The 25,000-nt window shown below is 33.6% G+C and overlaps 1 protein-coding gene across 4 annotated transcripts in view; it reads left to right on the top strand.

Annotated features, from left to right (window-relative positions):
* The window catches only part of LOC137640087 (teneurin-m-like), a 551,305-nt gene that overhangs the window by 481,670 nt on the left and 44,635 nt on the right, over positions 1-25,000 (top strand). For all 4 annotated transcript variants that reach the window (XM_068372541.1, XM_068372544.1, XM_068372543.1 and 1 more), the window contains exons 10-11: positions 10-118; positions 24,942-25,000. The exon at positions 24,942-25,000 is cut by the window's right edge and continues 165 nt beyond it. In XM_068372541.1, coding sequence (XP_068228642.1) covers positions 10-118; positions 24,942-25,000 — 168 coding nt within the window. The remainder of the gene's footprint in view (positions 1-9; positions 119-24,941) is intronic.

A 25,000-nucleotide genomic window follows, 5' to 3' on the forward strand; every position in this document is an offset into this window, starting at 1 on the left:
CTATCATAGCTGTTTGCGGACTGGACTGCGGTACTCATGGACGCTGTGAAGATGGTTCTTGTCTCTGCTTCCCGGGATGGTCGGGAGAACGTTGTGATTTACTGACTTGCGATCCCAGGTAGGTGGCTGGTTATGAATATCTTAATGTGGGAGCGAATGTTACGTGCAGTTTATATGGTACATCTAAGGTTTTTCGTCTTGAATGGCAAATCATCCTCGCTGCGTTGGTGGTAGGGATGTTATTCATAAGAGAACGGCCAAAAATACAAAACATTCTATGGTAATGATAATGTTGTTGCTCTTCTTAGAATTATTACTAGTGTCTATTTATTGTTATTTAGGATTTTCCATTTGTTGTTTTGTTGAACGCTTTGTATATTATTCTGGTAATATGTTCCATTTAGACAAAAAAGAATAAACTTACAAGATTCACTTTTCATTCATAATAGAGACGATTCGTATCACTATTTACCTATGAAAATAGTATTCTAATTATAATACTTTGGACATCTTACTCGTATACCAGCTATATTAAAGATTTTGCTGAACCATAGTTGTTCCTTTCACACCACTAAAAGTGGTTATGTATATCGCAATCTTATTACAATGCAAAAAAGAAGTGCAATTTTGCTCTACGTAAATCGGGTTTTTTTCCATATCAAGTAAGAACTCAAATAGTTATGAATTTCCCTTGGTATATCAATAGAAAATTCTCTTTAGTTGAAGCATGATATTTAGTCTCTCTCTCTCTCTCTCTCTCTCTCTCTCTCTCTCTCTCTCTCTCTCTCTCTCTCTCTTGTAATTAGACGATTATAAGTGAAAGAAAAAATATTAAAAATCGCAAGCTCTTTGTGTATCACTTTGTCACGGGAAATCCAGGATTTCGTCGGTTCATTAATTTGGTTTGATACTTCTTTTCTTTATTTTAAAAGTGAAATTTTCTCATTTCGAAATAACTTCAACTCTAATTGGGAATCAATTGAACTTTATCAGTAAAGGTCAAAGTGATTATCTCTTGCGCTCGGTCGATCTAAAGTGAGCTTCGCAACTCTGCCGAAGAAAAAGACATAATTCTCAGTCAATAGCTTAGAAGTCACAGTATGAATTGATGAATATTTTGCACAAGTAATTTTAAGAGTTATTCACTTCAACTTCTTGAAGAAATAGGAGTACTGCAAAATATAATGAAAAATTCTAGTATTTACAGAGTAGAATATACTTGAAAGTTCATGGTTGAGTGAGATTCTCATTTCATAACATGCTTTCCTTTAAATTCCTTTTTGTAATCCAATTATATTATATAACCCAATCCCACTAAAACTATTATCATCTTTTTCTCTTTGTCTTCACTCCACATTGACATTTTCTTTTGCTTAATGTCAGTTCTTTCATGGTTGGTTGAAATATTATTCGCAGAAAAGAAAGAATTCAGAGAAATACGTTATTCGACTTTGCATGATTTAAACGCTCACTGTCGAGCGTGACGGTTTCAAAATGATAATCTTATCAGCATTGAAAATTATATACATTCGTTCAAAAAATGGAAAGTCAATTTGAATTTGAATAAAAAAGGAACGTCTAGTATAAGGTTTGAATTATAATATATATTCAAAATAATTCACATCCGTTTTACTGGTGTTTTGTGATTATCAAGGAGGAGAAAAGGGTTTAGATAAATTTTGTTTTCAAACATTTCTACTTGATGCGCGTCGACTGATTTTAGTATGAATTTTTACAAATATAATCATTAGTCCATATATATATATATATATATATATATATGTATATATATATATATATATATATATATATATATATATATATATATATATATATATATATATATATATATATATATATATATATATATATATATACATACATATATACATATACGGTTCATTTTCCCTTTGCCTACACATACACCGAATAGTCTGGCCTTTTCTTTATATATTCTGTCCTCATGTACCTGACAACACTGATATTACCAAACAATTCTTCTCTCAACGGGTTCACTACTGCACTGCAATTGTTCAGTGGCCACATTTCTCTTGGTAAGGGTAGGAGAGACTCTTTAGCTATGATAAGCAGCTTTTCTAGGAGAAGGACATTCTAAAATCAAACCATTGTTCTCTAGTCTTGGTTAGTGTAATAGCCTCTGCACCATGGCCTTCCACTGTCTTGGGTTAGAGTTCTCTTGCTTGGGGTACACTCGGGCACACTATTCTATCTAATTCCTCTTTCGCATGTTTTGTTAGTTTTTATAGTTTATTTCGGAAATATTCATTTCAATGTTATTGTTTTTAAAATTTTCTATTTCTTGTTTCCTTGCCTCACTGAGCTATCTTCCCTGTTGGAGCCCTGGGTTTATAGCATCCTGCTTTTACAGTTAGGTTTTTAGCTTAGCATAATAATAATAATAATAATAATAATAATAATAGTAATATATAATATATAATAATAATAATATATATATATATATATATAATATATATATATATATATATATATATATATATACTGTATATGTATGGACATACTTTGATTTGCCTAGCAAGCAACTCCTGACTGAAGTCAGAAGTGATCAGCTTAGTTTCTATTTGTATCAGAAGTTGATGCCATACTTAATTCGCAAGCAAAGAAAAAACGATGCTTGAAAGAAGTTTAAATGTTTGAATCTTATCTCAATCAAGTTAGAATTGCTGGATTGATCCAGGGAAGAAAGTCTTTCCTGGTGCTTCTTCAGTATACTTTAAATGATCAGCTACATCTCTATTTAGGAATAACTGAAGTTTATAGAGACTCTCCTCGATTTTCTAGGATAAGCATTTGCCCCTTTTCATTGGGAAAACCGTTGCATGGCCGGCCATGAGGTCTAGTGGGAGAAGTTCTATCTATCATAGTGTCAGTGACAAAAAAGTAGTGTGGTTTTGGAAAAGGGAGGGGAGCTGATTGTAAATGGAGAAAGGTTATACATGTGTGCGCGCCCGCAAGCGTGCCTGAGCCCCCACGGGCATACATGCAGTCAGAATATGTTATGAATATGGAGTAAACAACAGTAACGATTCTTAAATGCTCTTCAATCGTTTAATCTTAAATGCCAGTTACAACAAGTTATTTTATTTTCATGTAAACAATAAACCTGATTTTTACTAAATTGATGGTTGATGGAATAATTTCTATTATCACATTTATTATTTTCATTAAATGTGTTAATTAGGTCATGCATAGGTCATTTCCTTCTCGAATTCAATGGTGTAATGCCTAGACCTTAAATAGTGCCAATCAACTAATTTTAGATTCATAGAGATTAAATTTTCCAGAATTTTGTGAAAAGTTCATACATTTCTCTTTTCCCATAAGTGCTTTGTGGTGCATCCTGCTAATGATACAATACTTATTTTATGCAAGCATTACTGTATATGAATGTGGGAAGAATAGCCCAGACTATTCGGTATATGTGTAGGTAAAGGGAAAGAGATCCGTAACATGAGAGACGGATCCAATGTAATACTGTCTGGCCAGTCAAAGGACCCAATAAATTTGGCAAAGAATGCTATATAATTCAGTATTAACCAGTATCTAACTGCTTATCTACAACTAACCATAAAATCAATTTCAAAATTTAATTGAGGTATTAAAACCCAAGACAAAATTATATGTTGTTGGAATGGATTAAAAAGATTTTTTCGCATACTATTTGAATAGGTACATTAAGAAAAATATTACATTTCCCGGTCAACAATAAGGGTTTTATACACACACACACACACACACACACACACACATATATATATATATATATATATATATTTGTGTGTGTGTGTGTTTGTGTGTTACAAAGGAAACTAACAGACCAAATAGTTGAGTCCTGTGAGAGCATAATGTGTTCGGGGAAACTTGTCCCCTTTAAAAATTCGTTAATAACTAGTCGTCAGACCTTGTACCTTGTTTTTATCAAATACCGGTAAGTCTGATGTACACCTTTTTTTATCCAATAACAAATGAATGTCCTTTGCTGTTGCAGATTTAACACATGTTATTCTTTTTCGTCCCTTTCCAAACTTCTTTTTCGAACATGGCTCATTTGAAATTGGGAGACTAAAATAATATTTATTATATTGGCTAGGACTTTAAACCTGAATTGTAATTCATTTTTCTCCTTTGTAATGTACATGTACTTATAGTGGATATGTTTCGTTGAGATGTTTGGCTAGTGAATTTAGCTTTAACGAGTAGTTAAAAATTGGGTAAAAATGGCGAATGATAAAATAAACTGAAAATTATATATAGACGTGAATTAGTTCATTTTCATAATAAACAGTCGTGTTGAATTTTCTGATGCACTTTGATCTTCACTGTCGTATATTTTTTTTTTTTTTTTTTTTTTAATTAATGGAGCAAGGTCGTAATCCGCAACCGTCGAGTATTATCTCAGACTTGTAGTAATGGTAAGGATGAAGCCGTATTCTATATTGAGACCTAAAGGTTACTATACAGGACCTGGGTTTGGAGATCATATTAATGGTTGCTGAAGGGTTGGAAAGCTAGGGGCCGCCATAGAGCAGTCGCCATTAGGATGGGTAGAAGCGCATCAGCCATTAATCAAGACTGAATGAGATCCCTCGATCCATCATTGCTTCCCGTCATTACCGCCATTTTTCTTCCACGACCTAAAGTTGGCAAGAGAAACTTTGGTAAGTTAAGCGCTGATCGCCCACGACTTTAATCACTGTATGTATATTTTCGAAAGAGAAGGGGCGACGAGGGAAATGTATCAAGTTAAAGAAAAAAAGTAAGTTTTAGTATTTTCTTCTAATTCTTTCCTTTATTATTCCTCGAGTGGTCCTTCCATAATCTTACGGTCGACCATATCATGTAATAACAGGTTATTTGTCGTTTGACATGACCGTTATTTATTTTTTCCTTAGATTATATTTCCTAGATGTGTCGAAACTTCATGTCGACGGAATAAATTGAAATAAGGCTACTAAGACTACTTAGCATTTTCGGTGTAGTTAGAGGTCTTCATTACTTCATGGATGCTGATGCTGTAAAACCCAATCTCCCGAACATCTCTTTAAGACAGTAATACATCTCTCTCTCTCTCTCTCTCTCTCTCTCTCTCTCTCTCTCTCTCTCTCTCTCACACACATGATTATAAAGAGTAAAATTAACTATTTTGTAGGCCATCAATATTCTTGTTTCCTACTTTGAAAATATCCGATACCTTGGCGTTGGACAAAGACGGGTTCTCGAGTCGCCTTGCTTCTAAGTAATTGAAGTTTTGCCTGCCTTAGCAAATAGTCTTTAAGCGTCTTTTGTAAGCTAGCGATTTCTTTTGCCACCCGAATAATCAGTTCGGTTCATATAAATGTTTCATGTATCTTTTGAAACTAAGCAAAAGCCTTCCTTTAATTTTGTTTTAAGATTTGCAGAGTAAAAGATCTGTCACCAAACAAACACAGAAATCTCGATAGATATTTCATTAATTAGAAAATTAATGTAATTGCCTGGTCTGAAAATTATTTCATTCCATACAGAGTAGCATTTTAAACGAAGATGAGATCATTTGTAAACATTGAATGATGGTCTATTGTCTATGAAAAAAAAAGTTATAAAGAATTTAAAGATAGATTTAGTTTATTTTCCCCTGTTTTTTCTGACCGTTTTGCTCTTTTTTTCTATATTATTTCTATGATAACAATGCTGAAAGTAAGTATTTTATTTCCTAGCACAAGCTCGGAAACACTAGATTGATATAATTTTCACTGCAACTCTTTGACTTAGTGTTCGATATGGCCTTTGGGCTAAAACATTTAGTTTACTGTCTATGCTGTTAAGAGTTCAGAAGTTGACACTAGTCTTCATATACCCTTCAACGTATGGTAGATGGTGTTGTGTGGTACCACATAACGCATTGCATTTTTGGCAATGACCCACGCTGCCATAATCCAACTCGGCCCACACAAACCACCCGTCCAATTGATTTGACAATTTTTCCTGGGACACTGAAGGCCGAGACAAAAATCTATGCTGTAAGAGTGTTGATTTTACGAACAAATGTCCTCCGTGAATGGTTGAAAATTTTATAAGAAATTAACTACCGTGGTTAGCGAGCATAACTTTCGAATTGGAAGAAAATGCAAGGAATTAAAATATATGGAGAAAGTTGACTAAGTTATACAGTGGAACTCCTAAGATCGAAAGAAGAAGATTGTTTCCAGCATCTTATTCGATAAAGTCTTTTCCTTGTGTGTATATATATATATAATATATATACATATATATATATATATATATATATATATGTGTGTGTGTGTGTGTGTGTGTGTGTGTATGTATGTATGTATGTATGTGTACACACAGTCACCAGTGAACATTTCAAGTTTCACATTAAGATTATTTAGCATGTAGCTTGTGGACCCTCGTATTAACCATTCTCTCTCTCTCTCTCTCTCTCTCTCTCTCTCTCTCTCTCTCTCTCTCTCTCATCTAATGAAAATAACATTAAAAAAAGTAGAATAAGATTCTTGAATACAAAAAAAAATAATGTTTACACTAAACAATAGAAAACATGAAAAGATCTTAGATGAAAATTTAAAGCCTTCACAGATATTAATCATTGAATATCGAAAGTCACCAAAACAGTTACATTTTATTTTATTCCTAATATAGTTTTCGTGGTAACATTTCCAGAAAGAACACTGATATCAATTAATATTACCAAAGTGGTATTCAGCATTGAATTTTCCAATTGATGAAACAGTTTTTAAACTGGTGTTGCCTTGAGTCAGTTTTTAGGTTTCTGTTGTTAAAACTTTATATCTTATTGAACCGGAATTGCTTTCACTTGTTTAAATGGCCGTTTACTGATATCATGTCTGTTTGAAAATTTTAGAGTTGCGTCCTAATCCCTAAATTAATTTTGTGTGAAATTTTCCATCTGGGGCGAACCTCTTACAACTGTACTTTGAGATGTTGATGATTAAATTGGAATGATTCTAGAGGATAGAAACTTTGAGTGTTTATTGTACATAATAGCTTTTATTGATTTTGATTTAGTGAAGAATAGTATCGCTGTAGTTTGATACTCTCATGTTCACTGGAGAAAAAAAGTATCCTAACGTGAATAGTGAAATTCAAAATTAATTTGATTTCTTTCTTTTGTGGTTTATATCAATTTATGGTAATATTGATTTGATTTTAGTATCCAGTGCAAAGGACTGTAACTCATATTCTATCAAGGCGTTTCCGTCCAAGTTAGTGAGCTCTTTGTTTGGCATTGCTTTCTTTCCATCTCCAAAGTTCCAAGCCTTTGTGTAATGAAGCAAGACTCCTCTTAGACATTTCCATGGCTTTGGTGTCATCAGGAACATCTGCAGATCCCCCCCCCCCCACTTTCTTGAAGAAGAAAGGAAGACGTATTATTTCATTTCAGTCCTTTTAACCCTCGGATTCTTTTACGCTGATGCAGCCTTTATTCGGGAAAATGTTACCAAAGTGGATTTTACTCCAAAGGGAATGAAAGCAATGCATATCGCACAGTGGTTGAGATGATCTCATTACAGTTAAATGTAGCTTTTATGTATTAATACCCCCGAGCGGAAGGAGAGTTGTCATGTAATTTCTTGGTGTTACAAAGGCATCAGTTTTTATTATCCTCAAGTAGTATAAATGTGTGGACGAAGTTATTTTTTTTCTTTAGCTTTTTTAATATATATGTAAAAGAGTGAAAGGAAGACAAGTGTTTTTAACAAGGCTTGCTCGATTTTTTTTTTTCTAATTTTAAAGAGGCCTTAATGGACATGATTACCCACAAGCAGGTTCGGTGCGACAAAAAATAAGTAAATTCAAGGTCTTTTCACCTTCATACAAGACACACTTGTTCCATAAAATGTGACAAGTTAGATTATTCAAAAAAAAAAAAAAAAAAAAAAAAGCCTATAGAAATTATAATGACTTAGTTGTCTGGTGTCATTTGTCTTTGCAAAGGATTCCAATGGGGACTCAAATTAAAATCACGCTATTTGAAGATATTTTTATACAGACGCACTTTAACCCAATTAAATTCCGCTAATTGTCATTCATCTGATGTAGCTTACTCCATGAAGATTTGAAATAAAATCTTGAATCGGCTAAGTTTTGATGAATAAGCTTGTATTTTAATTTCTATTAGCGAACTCTGAACCCATTTTGCATTGCAGTTTAAATGAATCAGAGTAAGAGAATGTATTGGAACCGGTTAAATGGATGATACTGGTTTTGTATCAATACAACGCTAATAACAAAAATGTAAAGGTATAAATGAATAAACGTAATCATCACAGAGAATTAGGCTCAATTCTTCCTCTCGATGCTTCATCTTACTTTATCACGATCAGAGATAAGCGCTCCATTTATTTATCAAGAATTATGGGACCGTAAATGATTTTGTCATTTAGTTAACAGAGAGCACTCGTTCCAAACACATTAACCTTACTTTTTTGCTATCATATATATATATATATATATATATATATATATATATATATGTGTGTGTGTGTGTGTGTGTGTGTGTGTGTGTGTGTGTAAACAAATGCAGCCGTTTCTAGTCCACTGAAAGACAAAGGCATCAGGCATGTCCTTATTTATGTTTTGGGTTTGGCCAGTTTTCATCACTACCCTGACCAACTACGGATTGGTGATGGGGAGAGACTTATCTTTGATTGCTTGCAACAAACCAACCTAGTATGAATGGCCCTGACGAGATTGAGATACTACCACTAGGGAGTTATTGGGTCCTTTGACTGGCTAGACATTCAGTCCCTCTTTCTGGTTACGACTAATTTTTCCTTTGCTTACACATATAGTACACCGAAAAGTCTGGCCTATTCTTTACATTCGCTTCTGCCCTCATACACCTGACAACACTGAGATTACCAAACAATTCTTCTTCGCTCAAGGAGTTAACTAATGCACTGCAATTGTTCAGTGGCTACTTTCCTGTATGTAAGGGTAGAGGAGACTCTTTAGCTATGATAAGCAGCTCTTCTAGGAGAAAGACACTAAAAAATCAAACCATTGTTCTCTAGTCTTAGGTAGTGCTATAGCCTCTCCCCCCTGGTCTTCCACTGTCTAGGGATAGAGTTCTCTTGTTTAAGGGTACATTTGGGCACACTGTTATATCTTACTTCTCTTCCTTTTGCTTTTTAGAATTTTTTATTGTTTTTATAGTTCATCCTCATGCATACAGTACAGTATTTGTAGGCTCGTGATAGTCTCTATGCATGAATAGCTTCCAAATGTTAATAGAAAAAATTCATTTGAAGGTTTGAAGGAACACACACACACGCACACACACCTTTTTTTTTCATTCTGTTGCAAACCTAATAATGCCTTAGCAAGCCAAAGTTATTATGATAACACAACGCCATAAATATGCAAAAACAACTCCTACAATTCATATTAGCAAAGATTTGTTCAAGTCAATGTGGGTGCTTCTCTGACTCTTCTCTTGACTTGGTTAACTATTAGTAAAGATGCTGGGTAAGTATTGTACAGCTTAAGTACCAGGCTAACATAATCTCTCTCAATCACTTTTTTTTTTTTTTTACCGTCCACCGCCAGACATCCACGAGATGTCTGTTGGTCCAGAAAACATGAAGATAAGGTTTGCAATCATTGCTTTTCCTGGTGTAGTTTTCATTGTCTCCAGATGCGAAATAGTGTTACTGGTTCACGTGAAACGAAATCTTGAACGGTTCAGTAAGTGGTGCAGTTAGTGAACTTAGTGAGGTATGTAACTAAACTCCAGCAAACTCCGTAATTTGTTCTGCATAAGTAACTTTTCACTAAATGACGCTGAATATTTCACGAAGATTCTTGTTACCTTCGACTCTACTTTTCCCAAAACTCTTGAAATATTTGTCCAAAGTGTGATTTGAGTGCACTGCTACTTTAAATATCATACGCTGTTTGCACAGTATTCGGGTAGGATCCAGTTTTTTGTGTTTGGTGTTTGCATTATATAATGTTAATTTTACACTTGTTTATTTTTTTCTACTCTGTTTCTTCTATTCTTATATGAAAAGTATTATAAGCAGAAGCTTGCTCTATAAGTTAATAGCTTTTTAGACTATTAAGTAAGGATTGTTCGTCGATTTTGAATGGTAATCGTAACGTTAATTTAGATGTTTAAATGTAAAGTTTTAGACTCCCAAACAACAAGCACTGCTGAATAAATATGCTCATTGTATAAATGCCTGTATTCCATTTAGTTTATTGACATTCTTATTATGTTGTTGGTTTTGTTAGTTTTTGTCTCCCATTGCTTCCGTTTGATCATTATTATGCATCAAAATTTATAGCTGGCTATCATGAGAATAAAAATGATTTTAGCCTTTTTATCTACTTAGTGAGTATTGCTGTTGGCTTTATCGTCTGTGGTAGGAAATATCCAGATATGTTTAGAATAAATTGTATGGGATTATTCATTTAATAAGGAGAAAATAAATTGACAGCAAAGTTCTTAATTATTTAGTGAGTGCATTTTAAGTTTTTATAGCACATTCATCATACTTGGTTTATTTTTCTTATTGCAGAAGCAATTGGCATTGCATAATTTGTTTTTATCAGCTCAAGTCTTTGGAAGAAGGCAAGAACATTAATGACACAAAGAAAAGAAGACAGTACTTGTGCTTTAAAGGGCAATAGACTTGCAGCTTGAAAAGTAAAAAGCCTTATAAGACAGAAACCCCTATCTTGCAGTGCCATCAGTATAAATATCTTGCACTTATTAATTTTAACATGACTTAGTGTTGTTGGTTAACATGGTAGTTGCTTAGGGTTTCTTTGGGTTGATTCTATCAATTTATATATTTCTTTTCGACACGTCCTGAATCTGGCACTGATGATCTTGGTAGTAATTAGTGATTCAAAATCTTTTCAGCACATCAGGTCCGTCTCTCTCTCTCTCTCTCTCTCTCTCTCTCTCTCTCTCTCCTTCCTCAATAAATTCGTTTTAAATTACCACAAGAAAAAGACGCTCTTTTTTGGAAAACTTTTCATATTATTGAACACGATTTCATTAAAAAGCAACGATTCCAATCTTTTACGAAATCGAAAACATGACGATTCTGAAATAACAGGCTCCCGGAGATTTTGTTTTTGCTTTTCTTCTTCTTCTATCAGGCTTTCAATTAAATGTGAGGTCCTGGCAGCCTCTGGGAGCCAGTAAGCGGTGTTTTGACGAGAATACTCTCGTCTCTCGTCTCTCACAGTCATTTTGATATATCAAGTCGCGCTTCATTTTTCTTGTTAGTTGCAGTTCCCTGTTTTTCTCAGCTGTTGCTTTTCTTGTAAGAAGTAACTAATATAGTGGTCTGTTGTGTCCTTTCATGTTTTCGGCAGTTTAGGTTCTGCGCTATAATTAAAGATACTATTTTCAACTACCGTAATTTCATAGGATTTCATTGATTAATATTTAACGTTGAAATCTATTTATATTACTGTTTAGTTCTTTAATATATGCATAAATGCATACAATTTATAGCGAGTAATACATATGTGTATATATGAATATATATATATATATATATATATATATATATATATGTGTGTGTGTGTGTGTGTGTGTATGTGTGTGTAACCTTTTATATGTATGTATGTGCGTGTTTGTTTGTTTGTTTTTCTCTATCGATATGTGGATGCCATCATGTACAGCGATGAAGAGTGGCTTACACCGATTCCTTAGAGGTAAAGTGAGTCGTGTATGGTTTGTATTTAAGAGTGAAAAATATCTTTCAAATAATGTAGGAATTGCTGTAATTGAGAGAGAGAGAGAAGAAAAATGTTTAAACCAATAACTTCTGAAGAGGTTGAGAAACTTGATAAAAACTTCGTAAATAGCACCATCACGATCTATTGACTTAATCCATCAAGATTTAATCTCGTAATAGTAGGGACTCTTCCGCTAACGAAAAGTTGATAAAAGGTCTTCTTCATCCTCTTAGCCAATGGAGGAAGTGGAATATTGAAAATCTCTCTCTCTCTCTCTCTCTCTCTCTCTCTCTCTCTCTCTCTCACACACACACACACACACACACATATATATATATATATATATATATATGTATATATATATACATATATATGTGTATATATATTTATATATATATATATATATATATATAGAGAGAGAGAGAGAGAGAGAGAGAGAGAGAGAGAGAGAGAGAGAGAGAGAGAGAGAGAGAGGATACCTTAACGTGGAGAAAAGATTTGTGTATCACCATGATAAGCAGTGCTGTACTAGTCAGAGTCCAATGAGCGATGAGACCAAAGTCTTCCACTATCATCAGCTTGCATTGGACACCACAATGATGAAAAACTCCAAACCCCAGACATGAAAATAGCAACCCTTTCTTGGCCTTCAGTCCCCAGCGCCAGTGGAATAACTGCCCAAGGTGGCGGCCGATACGTACCACTGCTGGGGGTGCTAATAGCCTCAGGCCACTTTGGAAACTGAACCTTGCAACTTACAATGTCAGGATTCTGTCTAGAAGAGCTTAGATAAATAAATTGGGATATAATTGGATTGAATGAAATTAGAAGCGCTGGGGAATCTTATATAGAGTTTAAAGAAGGTCATATATTTTACTTCAGAGGACATGAAAGGAATAAAGAAAATGGAGTGGGTTTTCTTATTGTTATAAATTTTGAAGATAACCTAAAGGAATTTTATATCAATATTGATAAAATTGAAGGATTGATTATCAAACTAGATAGGAAGTATAAACTGAAGATCATTCAAACGTATGCACCAACAACATCCCATACAGAGTAAGAAAAATAGTTTATGAAGATCTGGAGATATCTTTGAAAAAAACACAACACTCAATTTATATTTGTTTTGTGTGATTTTAATGCTAAAGTAGGCCGGCCGAAAGAAGAGAGGAGAATCAGCTGTGGGTAAATTAGGAGTAGGCACAAGAAATGACAAAGGAGACATGATTGTAGAATTTTCTGAAATAAACAATCTGAAAATAATGAACACCTTTTTTTATGAAAGGGAACATAGAAAATAGACATGGAGAAATGAAAAACGAAATAGATTTTATTCTCAGTGAAAAAGTTAATTTAGTTGAATATATAACAGTGTGTTACAATGGTTAGAAGGGAAATTTGTGTAGATCTAAGGAAAGAAAGAGTAAAATTCATTTTAAGAAAGAAAATAAACACTCTTGTAATAAGAGAAAAATCTGATGAGGTTAGCAATACAAAATGGGTACTCCCAGCTACATGATGAAATGGAAGCAAGTAAAGAAGAAATTAATAGTAATTTTACAGATTTTTTTTATTGGAATCAGCACGAGCAATAGATGGAAAATTTTCTAAATGAGATCAAGGAATATAATCAGAAAACAAGAACGTAGTAAAGAAATTATTGGAAATTAGGGTAAAATTCAAGAAAAGGGAAATAGAATTAGAAGAAATATCCAAAAATAATGAACAAACTAAAACTAAAGACATTCGTAAACACAATCACACCAAAAAAAAAAAAAAAAAAACGCTAAAGAAAGGAAGCAGCATCAAGTTGATGAAAAGGAAAATTGGAATAAGGCGACAACAATGACTTTGCCAATAGAAATAATGAAACACCTGAGCCTTTATCAAAAGTAGCAGTAGGAGAGGTAAAGAAAACATTACAAGGCATGAAAAGAGGCAAAGCGGCAGGAAAAGATGGCCAAACAATTGATTTGATAATAGACAGAGAGATGCAAAAGACCTGAAAAATTACCACCCAATAAGTGTAGTCTCAGTGATATATAAAATATTTACAAAGATCATGTTGGCAGAATTGAAAGACAGCTAGGCTTTTATCAACCAAAAGAACAGGCCGGTTTTAGAAGCGGATATTCAACAACTGACCACATCCATGTAATTAACCAGCTAATAGAAAACTCAACAGAGTATGACAAACTACTATGTATGGCATTTATAGGCTATGATAAAACTTTTGATTCTATCAAAACTCCAGCAATAATGAAACCCCTTCAAATGCAAGGATTAGATTAATTTTATGTTAAAGCATATGAAGATATACAGTATATACGATACTATATCAATCATAGGGTTAGAAAATTCCTATTGAGAAAGGAGTTAAATAGGAAGACCCCATCTCTTCTAAATTACTCACAGCATGTCTAAAAGAAGTTTTTAAGAATTTAGATTGGGAAAATGTAGAAATAAATTCAATGGGGAACACTTTAACAACTTAAGATTTGCAGATGATATAGTTCTTTTTAATGAATCATTGGAGGACTTGGAAAAGGTGATAGAAGATTTGAATAGAAAAAGCAGAAAGGTAGGACTAAACATGAGTATGAGTAAAACTAGGATAATGTTCAGTAAAAATGCAGATAGACAACAAATGAGGATTTTGGACGAACTTGTAGGCTAGAGATTGTTAATGAATAGTCGTACTTATACACCACACAATAAGTGTTTTCCCAGGTCATGACAACGAAATTAAAAGATGGATAAGCATGGAATGGAGAGCATTTGGTAAAAAAAAAAGTTATGAAAATTTAAATGCCACTCTTTCTGAAAAGAGAAATACCGATATTTAATCAGATGGTCCTCTCAGAATCAACTTTTGCATCAGGAACATGGAGCCTTACCAGACCTTTAGAACATATGCTAGTTACTACTCAAAGATCTACGGAAAGAAAAATTATGGAAATAGCACTAAGAGACAGAAGAGTAACATAGAATATGAGATCAAATTAAAGTAGAGGATATTCTAAGAATATACATGAAAAAGAAATGGTCGTGGGTAGGACATATAATGAGAATGACAGGTAATAGATGAACAAAAAGAATAACAGAATGTATCCTAGAGATTGCAAACGAAGCAGGGGAAGGAAGAGGACACGATGAATTGCCTGGCAAAAAGAAAAAAAAATGTGACATAGAAAGACCATAAACAGACGGGAGGGGAAGGATATGTACTGTAGTGGACTCGCAACAGCTAATGATTACATATATATATATATATATATATATATATATATATATATACATATATATATATATATATATATATATACAGTATGTGTGTATACAGTAAATACTGTATAGAAGCGCCCGCCTTTGTGTTTGTTAAAATATTAGCCAGGTTAAATATGTAAGTGATTTAGATAAAAGTTACTACACCACTAAACAGTATGTAATTTGGTTTTCTGATTTTTTTTTTTTAAATAACTAATTGAAATTAGATTTATTTCAAATAGCAACACTTTAAGAGGGCTTTTTGGTAAGCGATGTTTTGTCACTATTATTATTATTATTATTATTATTATTATTATTATTATTATTATTATTATTATTATTATTAAACCCCTTGCTGAAAAGCTGAGTGCTACAATCCCAAGGACCTCAATAGGGAGAGTAGTCCCGTGGGAAAAAAACAAAATATTACTATAAAAGAGAAACAAAAAGCTTAGATAATTAGCAACTTTGAATAAATAAGTAACATACAAACTATTAAACAAGTCTTATGTTAATCTACTCAACGAGAAAGCATATGAACCAGTGGAGTTGCAACTTTTAAAAGTTCCACCGTTCCAGAATTATAGGTACAGCAGGAATAAAACCTCTAAGATAATGCAACGGTAAAGGGAGGATATTATTATTATTATTATTATTATTATTATTATTTTTATTATTATTATAGAGTTTTATTACTGACGAGTATTTGATTGACTTATATCTTGAAATTTCTCATTAAGCAGAGTTATTTTGTGTATATTTCTTCAGTTAGATTTTAACACTTTGTTCTGACCTCAGTGGTGTATTTTTTCTCTCATTTTTGATAGAAGCTACTGGTTGTAGTTGTTTTTTTTTTTTTTTTTTTTTTTAGTGCGTCGCAGATGTTTTTATCAACATCGAAAAGTTTTTCAATAATTTTTGGTTAAAAAACAAACATTATCTAAAGAATTATCCGTTCTGTTTCTTGGTTATTTTTTGTTTAGTTTCACGTCATTTTGAATAACAAGAGTTGTTTAGGAGACTCTATTCTTTTTATGTGATATATAAAGGTCAGTAAAAAAAAAGTTGAAATTCATATACTATTCCTGAAAATTGTTTTGTAATCTATTTCATACTCTTCAGTTAGAATTCAGAGTATTCGTAAGGAAAAGAAGCTTTTAAAGCATTGACTCATGGAATACACTGGTAGGGAGAGTTGTTGCGTATTTATGTTAATATTGGTAAAATAGACTGATTGGAAAATACATAGATAAAGAAATAATTAAATAGCTGCACAAAGATTATCGGACTGAAATCTGTATTTCAGCGATCTCCGATGTGGATACCGTTTTCAACTTATTGTAGTAAAATAAACAAAGAGCAACGGACAACGTCGATACCTGTATTGATGGTTTATGTCGTAATTGGGGAAAATAAAATTAACAAAAAAAGAAATTAAAAAATATGACAAAATGTTCGAAATTTTTTGTGTAAAGCCTTTTACTTGCTATATGAATCGCTGTTACGGGGTAACTTATTATTTAAGAGGAATGTCTGCTGATAATGCGACAAGTTGTTTACACTGTATTTCCAATCACCACATCTTGTTGCTTGTTCGCTAGTTTTATCCTTCATCGCTTGATGTCTGGTGATGTATCTCGATAATTTTCTTACATTTTAGTATTCCAATCGATTGAATTTATCTGCATTATCTTACTTTGAAAGGATATCCCATTTACTAACAACAAAACCTGTAAAATTTGTGTACCGTTGAAATATCGACTCTTGTTGAAAATGGTTTTTAGGTAATATTGCAATTTATTTCATCTCCACTTTGTTGCATTTTGGGGTGCCGGAAAGATTCCCTGGCCTTTGGAACTTCGTGGTTCCTCTTTTACGACTAGTTTTATAACATCGTTTTGCGTCCATGAAACGTAACCTTTTAACAATGTAAGGTGCAATCACTGTGAGTTAACCTTTGAAGATTTTATGCTAGATGATAATCGGTCTGTCGACCTTAAAAATCCCTAGTATATGCTCTCTCTCTCTCTCTCTCTCTCTCTCTCTCTCTCTCTCTCTCTCTCTCTCTCTCTCTCTCTCTCTCTCCGTAAAGACAAATTTCATTCAGTTCAAATTATATAAGAAATAATCGTCTTTGTAATGTTGGAGAATCTCCCTTTTCGTTTTTTGCCACAACGCTTCTCCCACAGAGCGTCTTTTCTTGGAGGCTTTCCTGTTCCATTCATGGCCGATTATACGCAAGTCTCTTTGGAATCCTAATCATATTTGTGTCAGAGAAGCATTGCTGGCATTATAGAAGTGAAAAGGGAAATTGCGAATCTTCTTTCACTTTTGTTGAACGAATACGATAAGAGTAGCTATTCGTATCGTCGTTAGCCATCTCTTTGCTGATAATCTTTCGTATTGCTTTGTGGCTTCAGGTTTTGTCTGGCAACCATTTTTGTTCTTTTTGACGTTTTACAATTGTTTCTTTGATCGCTTCCTCTCCAATTTCTTGCGCTCTGCAATAGAACACCGATGGTGGAAGATTTTTACTGATGTTCCCCGGAAGTTCGTCGTCAGGAAATTGTCAGATTTTTAAAAGTATCTTCTTGTGATTATTGTTATTGCATCAACTGATGGAAGTTGACATCTCACACAATTTTGACATAAATTGTTGTTGTGCTCCACTCTTATTCGATAAATTATCTACCTGGTGTGGTATCTTTTATCCGTCACACTACTCAATCAGCAATTAGGCATTAATGATTTCGAGTTACTTGTGTCGCTCTTGCACTTCTGAACGTCATAGTTACAGGTGCAGTCATAAATATGGCACCTGTTTGACAATTTCCTTACCACACGATTTATTCTACATTTTGCTCTCTACTTTACACTGCAATCCGCATAATGCATTAGATCTGAATAATTTTCCAGCATTTGGATATCAGGGGATATCCAAATGAAATGGCTCTTGTGGTGCCCACCCTCTAGAAATTCATATGAGTCCATTCAGTCTAAACTAATGTTTTTTTGTTTTTTTTTTCTTAACTTCTGACTCTCAAGTCTATTTGCTCTCTCTTATTTCTATTTCTGCCAGAGACCTATTGTAACTCAATTATATTTGATTAACGTTTCTTTGATAATTTGGAGAATTAATCCTTAGCCTATCTTGTAATTTCTACGTATTTTTATTCATACTTTCCCATCCGGGATAAATTTTCTCAACTTTACATTAAACTCCTCGCTTAAGTATTATGCAACCACAATAGAACATTTTATAGTAATTAAATGGCAACTCTGGAATAATGAGTCATGAAATGATAAATTGCAACAATCGAAAAAAAATCCCCTACGTGAGTCATCAGACCAGAAATACAAAAGAAATGAGCTTATTTTAGCATGATTGCGTATTAAGTTTTTAATGTACACACCTTATGAGATAGTTCCCAAGAGTCGTGAGTGTGACACGATTTTAGCTGTAAAACTTGCTATATGCTATTATTTTTAGAAAACAAAGTAGCATATGTTTTGGTCAGAAAACTGTCACATTTTATTGGATTCTGGAAGTTAATCTGTTTTAAATATTATAACATTTTTAAGTAGAAGAGGTTTGTTTAATAAGATTAAAATTCCATTTACAGCAGTTTTTTTTTTTTAATCTATTGTCTATCACTTGGATTTGATTATTCCTTCCCGAATTTATTTGGGCCAGTTCTGTAACAGTCAAGTTCGACTCACTGGGCTGGATGATTTCCCCTTTAGAATAATAATAATTTATCGCTAAAAAATGAGATACATTTTTCTCTGAATTATATGCTGTAATAATTTTTGGTATTCTTTTATCTCGAACTATCTTTCGGGAAATTGCGTAGTTTGCGTTAGGCCTACTACTTTTGCTTTTGTTTTATGATCTTTACAACAGTTACAAAAACTTTAATTCATTGATATTCCACCAAGCTCTTTTATTTTTCTTGTCTATCGGATGAAATCCAATACGTCCTAACTTGGACCGGTTAGTAACTCATGTTTTTTCTTTGCCATGTCTTGATATCAACATTTCTATTTTTTAGCTATTTTGACCACTCTTCGGTTATTTTTTGCATAGTAGAAAAAAAAAATCCCTATCCCTCAAGCGGCCTAGTTGCAACTGTTACGGTAAACAATCCCTTGAGGGCAAAGCTCAGCAGTAAGTGTCCTGAATGGCTGCTAATATTAACTGACCACTATGAAAATTCTTCATAACTTAACCTAACGTCAACTAACACACATTATCTTACCTGCTCTGGAGAGTCCACTCACCTCACGCTCTCCGAGCAGTATTTCTTCTCAATTTAGTCCCATTTATACGGTATAGCCGTTTTGGGCGAGATGCTTCCAACCTCTGATATGCGCTTCTGCTTCATCAAATCTCGTTTCTCTAAAGTCCTCCCCTACACAACCTATGCACCTCTTTCTTTGTCTTCCTCCTCTTCTTCTACCCTGCACCTCCATCTCCATGGTATTCCTTCCAGTATGACCGTCCTCTTTTTTTTATAATAGGTGTGAACAATCTCAGTCTTCCCTCCTGTCATATATATATATATATATATATATATATATATATGTGTGTGTGTATATATATATATATATATATATATATATGTATATATATATATATATATATATATATATATATATATATATGTATGTATATGTATATGTATATATATATTTCAACTACTTTTGTTGACCATCTTATATATTCATTTCTAATCCTATCCTCAGTCGTCACACCATGTATCCACCTCAGCATTTCCATCCCTGCCATGTCTATGTTCTTCACTTCTTTCTTTGTCATACTTGTTATTGTACCAAAGAGCATAGGTGGTATTACCACTGCCTTATAGAACTTTCCCTTCAGTCTTAAAGGCACATTTTTGTCACAAAGAACTCCAGAAGCTGTTTTACAGATGTTCCAGTCTGCTGATATCCGAGCTTTTACTTCCTCATCCATCTTCCCTTAGCATCTCCTATGTATCCAAAGTATCTTAACTTGTCTAATCTCTTTATTTTTTTTCATCATCCAACCTCTAAGTCCCCCGTCCATCCCCGTATCAAATCTGCATAAGGTTACCTATGACGTCCATTATGAATGATCTAACTCAGCATCAGCCGTTTTTACAGATTGCATTTGTTAAATTTCTATCAATATTTTCTTTAACTATCCGTTTACTTCTATCGATTCCCGGATGGCTTCATTGGTTAATTTTCCTTTTACTAAAAGGTTTTGGAGTTCTCCTGTTAAAGGTTTTTCTTTTTTTTTTTTTTACTCCTGTAATCTTTCCACAGGTGGGAAAGCATTAGATCAAACGGCATTCCCTTGGTTTTTTTTCAGTTTTTGGCAATATTAGGACGATAAGTTTTCTCTACCGTCCATCTCAGCAAGAAAATACAGTGTTTGAACTTTTTCTCCGATAATTCATCCAATAATTGTCATGTCATGAACCAGAACTTCGTGCGCATCAAGAAATAATTTGCTTACACTCTTCCGAATCATTTATCTTGATTTTTCCATATTCTAACTTTATTCACTAGTGCAAAATTTAATCTTGTGTCCTCCCTCGCTTCTATACTTATATCAAACTTCTTCCTGTGCTCAACAAGCTGAAGCTCTATATCCTGTTAACAACAAGCTCTTTACCATTATTTTAAACATGTATAGCTTCATTTTTTGTAAGCTGACCAAGCAGAGATCTTAAAGAAAAAAATAATGTTCGTATGGTCAACGGGATAACATTAGCTAGTATTTGGTAACTCCGACACAACACTATGATATAGGTATAATTTGTTAACGGTTCAGCGTCTTTTGCAACACGAAAAGAAGTTCCCAGTGGCATCTGACAGCTAACTTCAATCTGCGAGTCCTGTCCTTACACAGGCATTCTTCCAATCTAAGTACTGAGCTTTAGCATCCCAGCGTTTTATATTTCAGGCTGCATTTCAGTTTTGTAGTAGTTTTGTGTCGTTATGGTACCCGCCATTTGTTATTCGATATGTATATTTAATCTTCTTTTATGTGGCTAAAAAAGGAGACCTGACCGATTGCTATAATTACTGAGGCATCGCACTTAGGTTAGTTGTCATGAAAATATATAGTACACTTATTCTAAAGAGACCAGACAGAAAGATTGATGAAAAGCTGAGAGATGAACTAGTAGGATTTAGAAAAGGTAGAGGTTGCACTGACCACAGTTCCATTTTGAAACATGTACAACAATGTATAGGAATCCTTTCAAATGAATTTCCAGTGAACACCTGAGTACTCCAAGGGAGTGTGTTGTCACCTATGCTGTTTATACTCCTCGTGGATTTTGTAATGTGCAGAACAGTTGTAGATGGTGGAGGATTGGACTGGATTGGTAATAGAAAATTAGCGGACACTGCCCTTATTAGCAGAACACCACACTATTTGCAATGCTTGGTTACCAGAATGCATGGAATATCACATGAGGTTGGGCTCAAGATAGATAGAAGAAAGACAGATATATGAGACGGAATATGCAATGGAAGATGAAATACCATTGGAAAAAGAAAGGATTAATGAGATAGATTCATATAAATATTTAGGAACTATGATCTCTAATACACGGTCTTTAGAATTGGAGTTTAGTGAAAGATTGGAAAAAGCAAATCCGACAATGGCTAGGTTAATTAAATTTGGAAATCAAATCGCCTGAAATTACATAAAAAAATCAGGTTATATATCAGTTTAGTGAGATCTGTGCTACTGTATGGACATGAGTTGTAGTATGACAATGAAACACTCTCCAACAAATTTTGTAGATTTGAGAACAAAGCCCTCAAAAGAATATTGGGAGTTAAGTGGCAGGACAGGATTAGAAATGAAACTATAAGAGAGATTACTCGAGTGTCATTACATGGATGAGATCATGGTGAAGGGTAGCTGGAGATGGTTTGGGCATGCTCTTCACACTCCCGAAGGGAAATTAGTTTGCTAAACATTTAACTGGGCTCCACAAGATACTAGGAGAGTTGGAATATCCAGGCCTACATGGCTGAGGACTATGAATCGTGAAGTTGGAGAGGATTAATGGAGAAGTATTAAATCAAAAGCTCAAGTTGGAGATGACTGACGGTCAATAGTAGATCGTAGGTTGGTAGGGTACCAACCTCCCATTGAGATACTACCAACAGAGTTATTGGCTCCTTTGACTGGCCAGAAGTACTACATTGGATCCATATTTCTGGTTACGGGCTTACTTTTCTTTGCCCACACATAAGATCCAAGAAAGTAGACTGAGGTGGTATGGTCATGTCATGAGACAGAAATGAACAGTATACTGGGAGGAGAGTGATAGAAATGGATGTACAGGGAACGAGAAGTAGAAGGAGACCAAAGCGAAGGTGGATGGATTGTATCAAGGATGACCTTCGATCAAAGGGATTAACCGGTGATGAAGTGTGCGACAGAGGTAGATGGAGAACGCTGGCCAGAAACATCGACCCCACATAAAAGTGGGAAAAGATGAAGACAAAGAAGAAGATATACCGAATAGTCTGGCCTATCCTATCCACGTTCTCCTCTGTCCTTGACAACACTGAAATTACCAAACAATTCTTCTTCACTCAAGAGGTTAACTACTGCACTATAATTGTTTAATGGCTACTTTCCTTTTGGTAAGGGTAGAAGAGAATCTTTACCTATGGTAAGCTGCTCTCCTAGGAGATGGACATTCCAAAATCAAACCAATGTTCTATAGTCCTGGATAGTGCCATAGCCTCTGTACCATAGTCTTTCGCTGTCTTGGGGTGGAGTTATCTTCCTTGAGGGTTCACTCTGGTACACTTTTCTATCTTATTTCTCTTCTTGCTTTTTTTTTTTTTAATTTTTATAGTCCACGTATGAAAGATCTGTTTTAAAGTTGTTATTGTTCTTGAAATATTTTATTTTGTTCATTACTTGACTTGCAGTATATATACTTATTTCTTTTACTCATTGAGCTATTTTCCCTGTTGGAGCCCTTAGGCTTATAGCATCCAACTTGCAGTATATATACTTATTTCTTTTACTCATTGAGCTATTTTCCCTGTTGGAGCCCTTGGGCTTATAGCATCCAACTAGGGTTGTAGCTTAGCAAATAATAATAATAATAATAATAATAATAATAATAATAATAATAATAATAATAATAGTAGTAGTAGTAGTAGGCGTAGGAGAAGATGTTGATGATATATATATATATATATATGTATATAAATATATATATATATATATATGTGTGTGTATATATATATATATATATATATGTATGTATACATACATATATAATATATATATATATATATATATATTTATGTATAATATATATATATATATATAACTGCCTAAGTCATACAAAAATAGAATCTGATAAAGGAAAAAAGCTTTTACCACTTTTACAAGAAATATTGGACATATTGCCATGTAAAGATTTCCAGATGTTTTTATTGCTTTAGAAGCGTTTGGAATAAAAGTGTCCTCAAAGTTTTTGTGGGAGAAAAGCACCTGTTGAAAAATATAGAAAACAGTTGGTTATTGATTGCATTGAAATATCTCCAATGTGAAAGATTTTTGTTCTTTTTTCCATTTGGGCAATATTGTCTTATTGATTTTGATTGGTAACCAAAAATCGTAAAGTCATATTCATTTATCACCAAACTGTCATTATTGAGTTTTTTTTTTTTTTCGAAATTTAGAATTTTTAGTTTTCGCCGAAATTAGAGATATATTACTATTGAGTTTTATACCCAATTTAGATATCATCCATAATTTCCTCGAATATATCCCTTTAAAGTCAATTCTTATCCTATAGTTTGGAATGTTTTTTTTTTTTATTGCAATATAATTTAGTATAGTACATTCTATACCCACCTAAGCATTTCAGAACCCAATAATAAATTTTTGTGTTTCTCAATATTTGAACGTCCATAATTCCACCATACTTTCCAAGAAGTTTCTGCAATTATTTTGTCAATAAAGCGCGTTCACAATTCACCCGCTTTAAAAGAAAATAGACTCGACAAATTATTTCTATATTCTAACTTTTGTGTCCTGCGTTTTTCTTTAGTGCTCCCGCTAATATTTACAATGGTTTAATTTTTCAAATATTTCCCTGTATAATATTTAATGCCAAAAGTATATGTGTAGAGACATCTGTTCCCGAGTAGAGTGGGGCAACTGAAATATGGTTGCGGTAAATTCTGGATGAATGAGCGATCGCGGGTAGCCTTAGGCTGGTCAGTGGCTTATCTGTGACCTATGACATTCTTTACCTAAGAGACTGGCAACCTTTACTAGCCTCTCATTATACTTTTATATTTCCTCTTATCTTTTCGATGAATTTCTTAAAGTTGCTGCGGAAATTGACCGTTATTAACGTAGTTGACAATACCTGATTCTCATCTAAAATGGTTAGTTGCTGAGTCAGCGTTTTCCTTTCGATATAATTCTGAGTGAATTTTGAATATTTATATAATCATTCAGATATCAGAACCTTTCGGAAAATATACTATACAAGAAGAATGATAGAGGAGTGTCTTAGAATTTCTAAGGCAAAAACTGATATAGTTGGCATATGTTTTAAAAAGTTTTTTTTTTCTATAATTTAAGTTGTATCTACGTTATCTTGTGTCATTGTTTAAAAACTTCAGTCAACGCTTATTATTGAAACCTGATGTTGATTGCAAGAAGCCTTGTTCCGATTCTATTTTCAATTGGAATGTCTGGTTTCCGTTGAGTGAGGTGTAGAAAAGTGTGATATTTGAGAGAAACATTCAATTTATATGACATATGACACTGTGGGAGCGTGAAAATGTAGTGTGATTGTTCTTCTATCGTATTTTTGTTGAAATTTTATTATTTGTTAATAATGTCTTCTTTTTTTTTTTAGATGCGAAGAACACGGCCAGTGCAAGAATGGAACCTGTATTTGCATGACAGGATGGAACG

The sequence above is a fragment of the Palaemon carinicauda genome, chromosome 4, assembly GCF_036898095.1.
Source record: "Palaemon carinicauda isolate YSFRI2023 chromosome 4, ASM3689809v2, whole genome shotgun sequence".
NCBI lineage: Eukaryota > Metazoa > Arthropoda > Malacostraca > Decapoda > Palaemonidae > Palaemon > Palaemon carinicauda.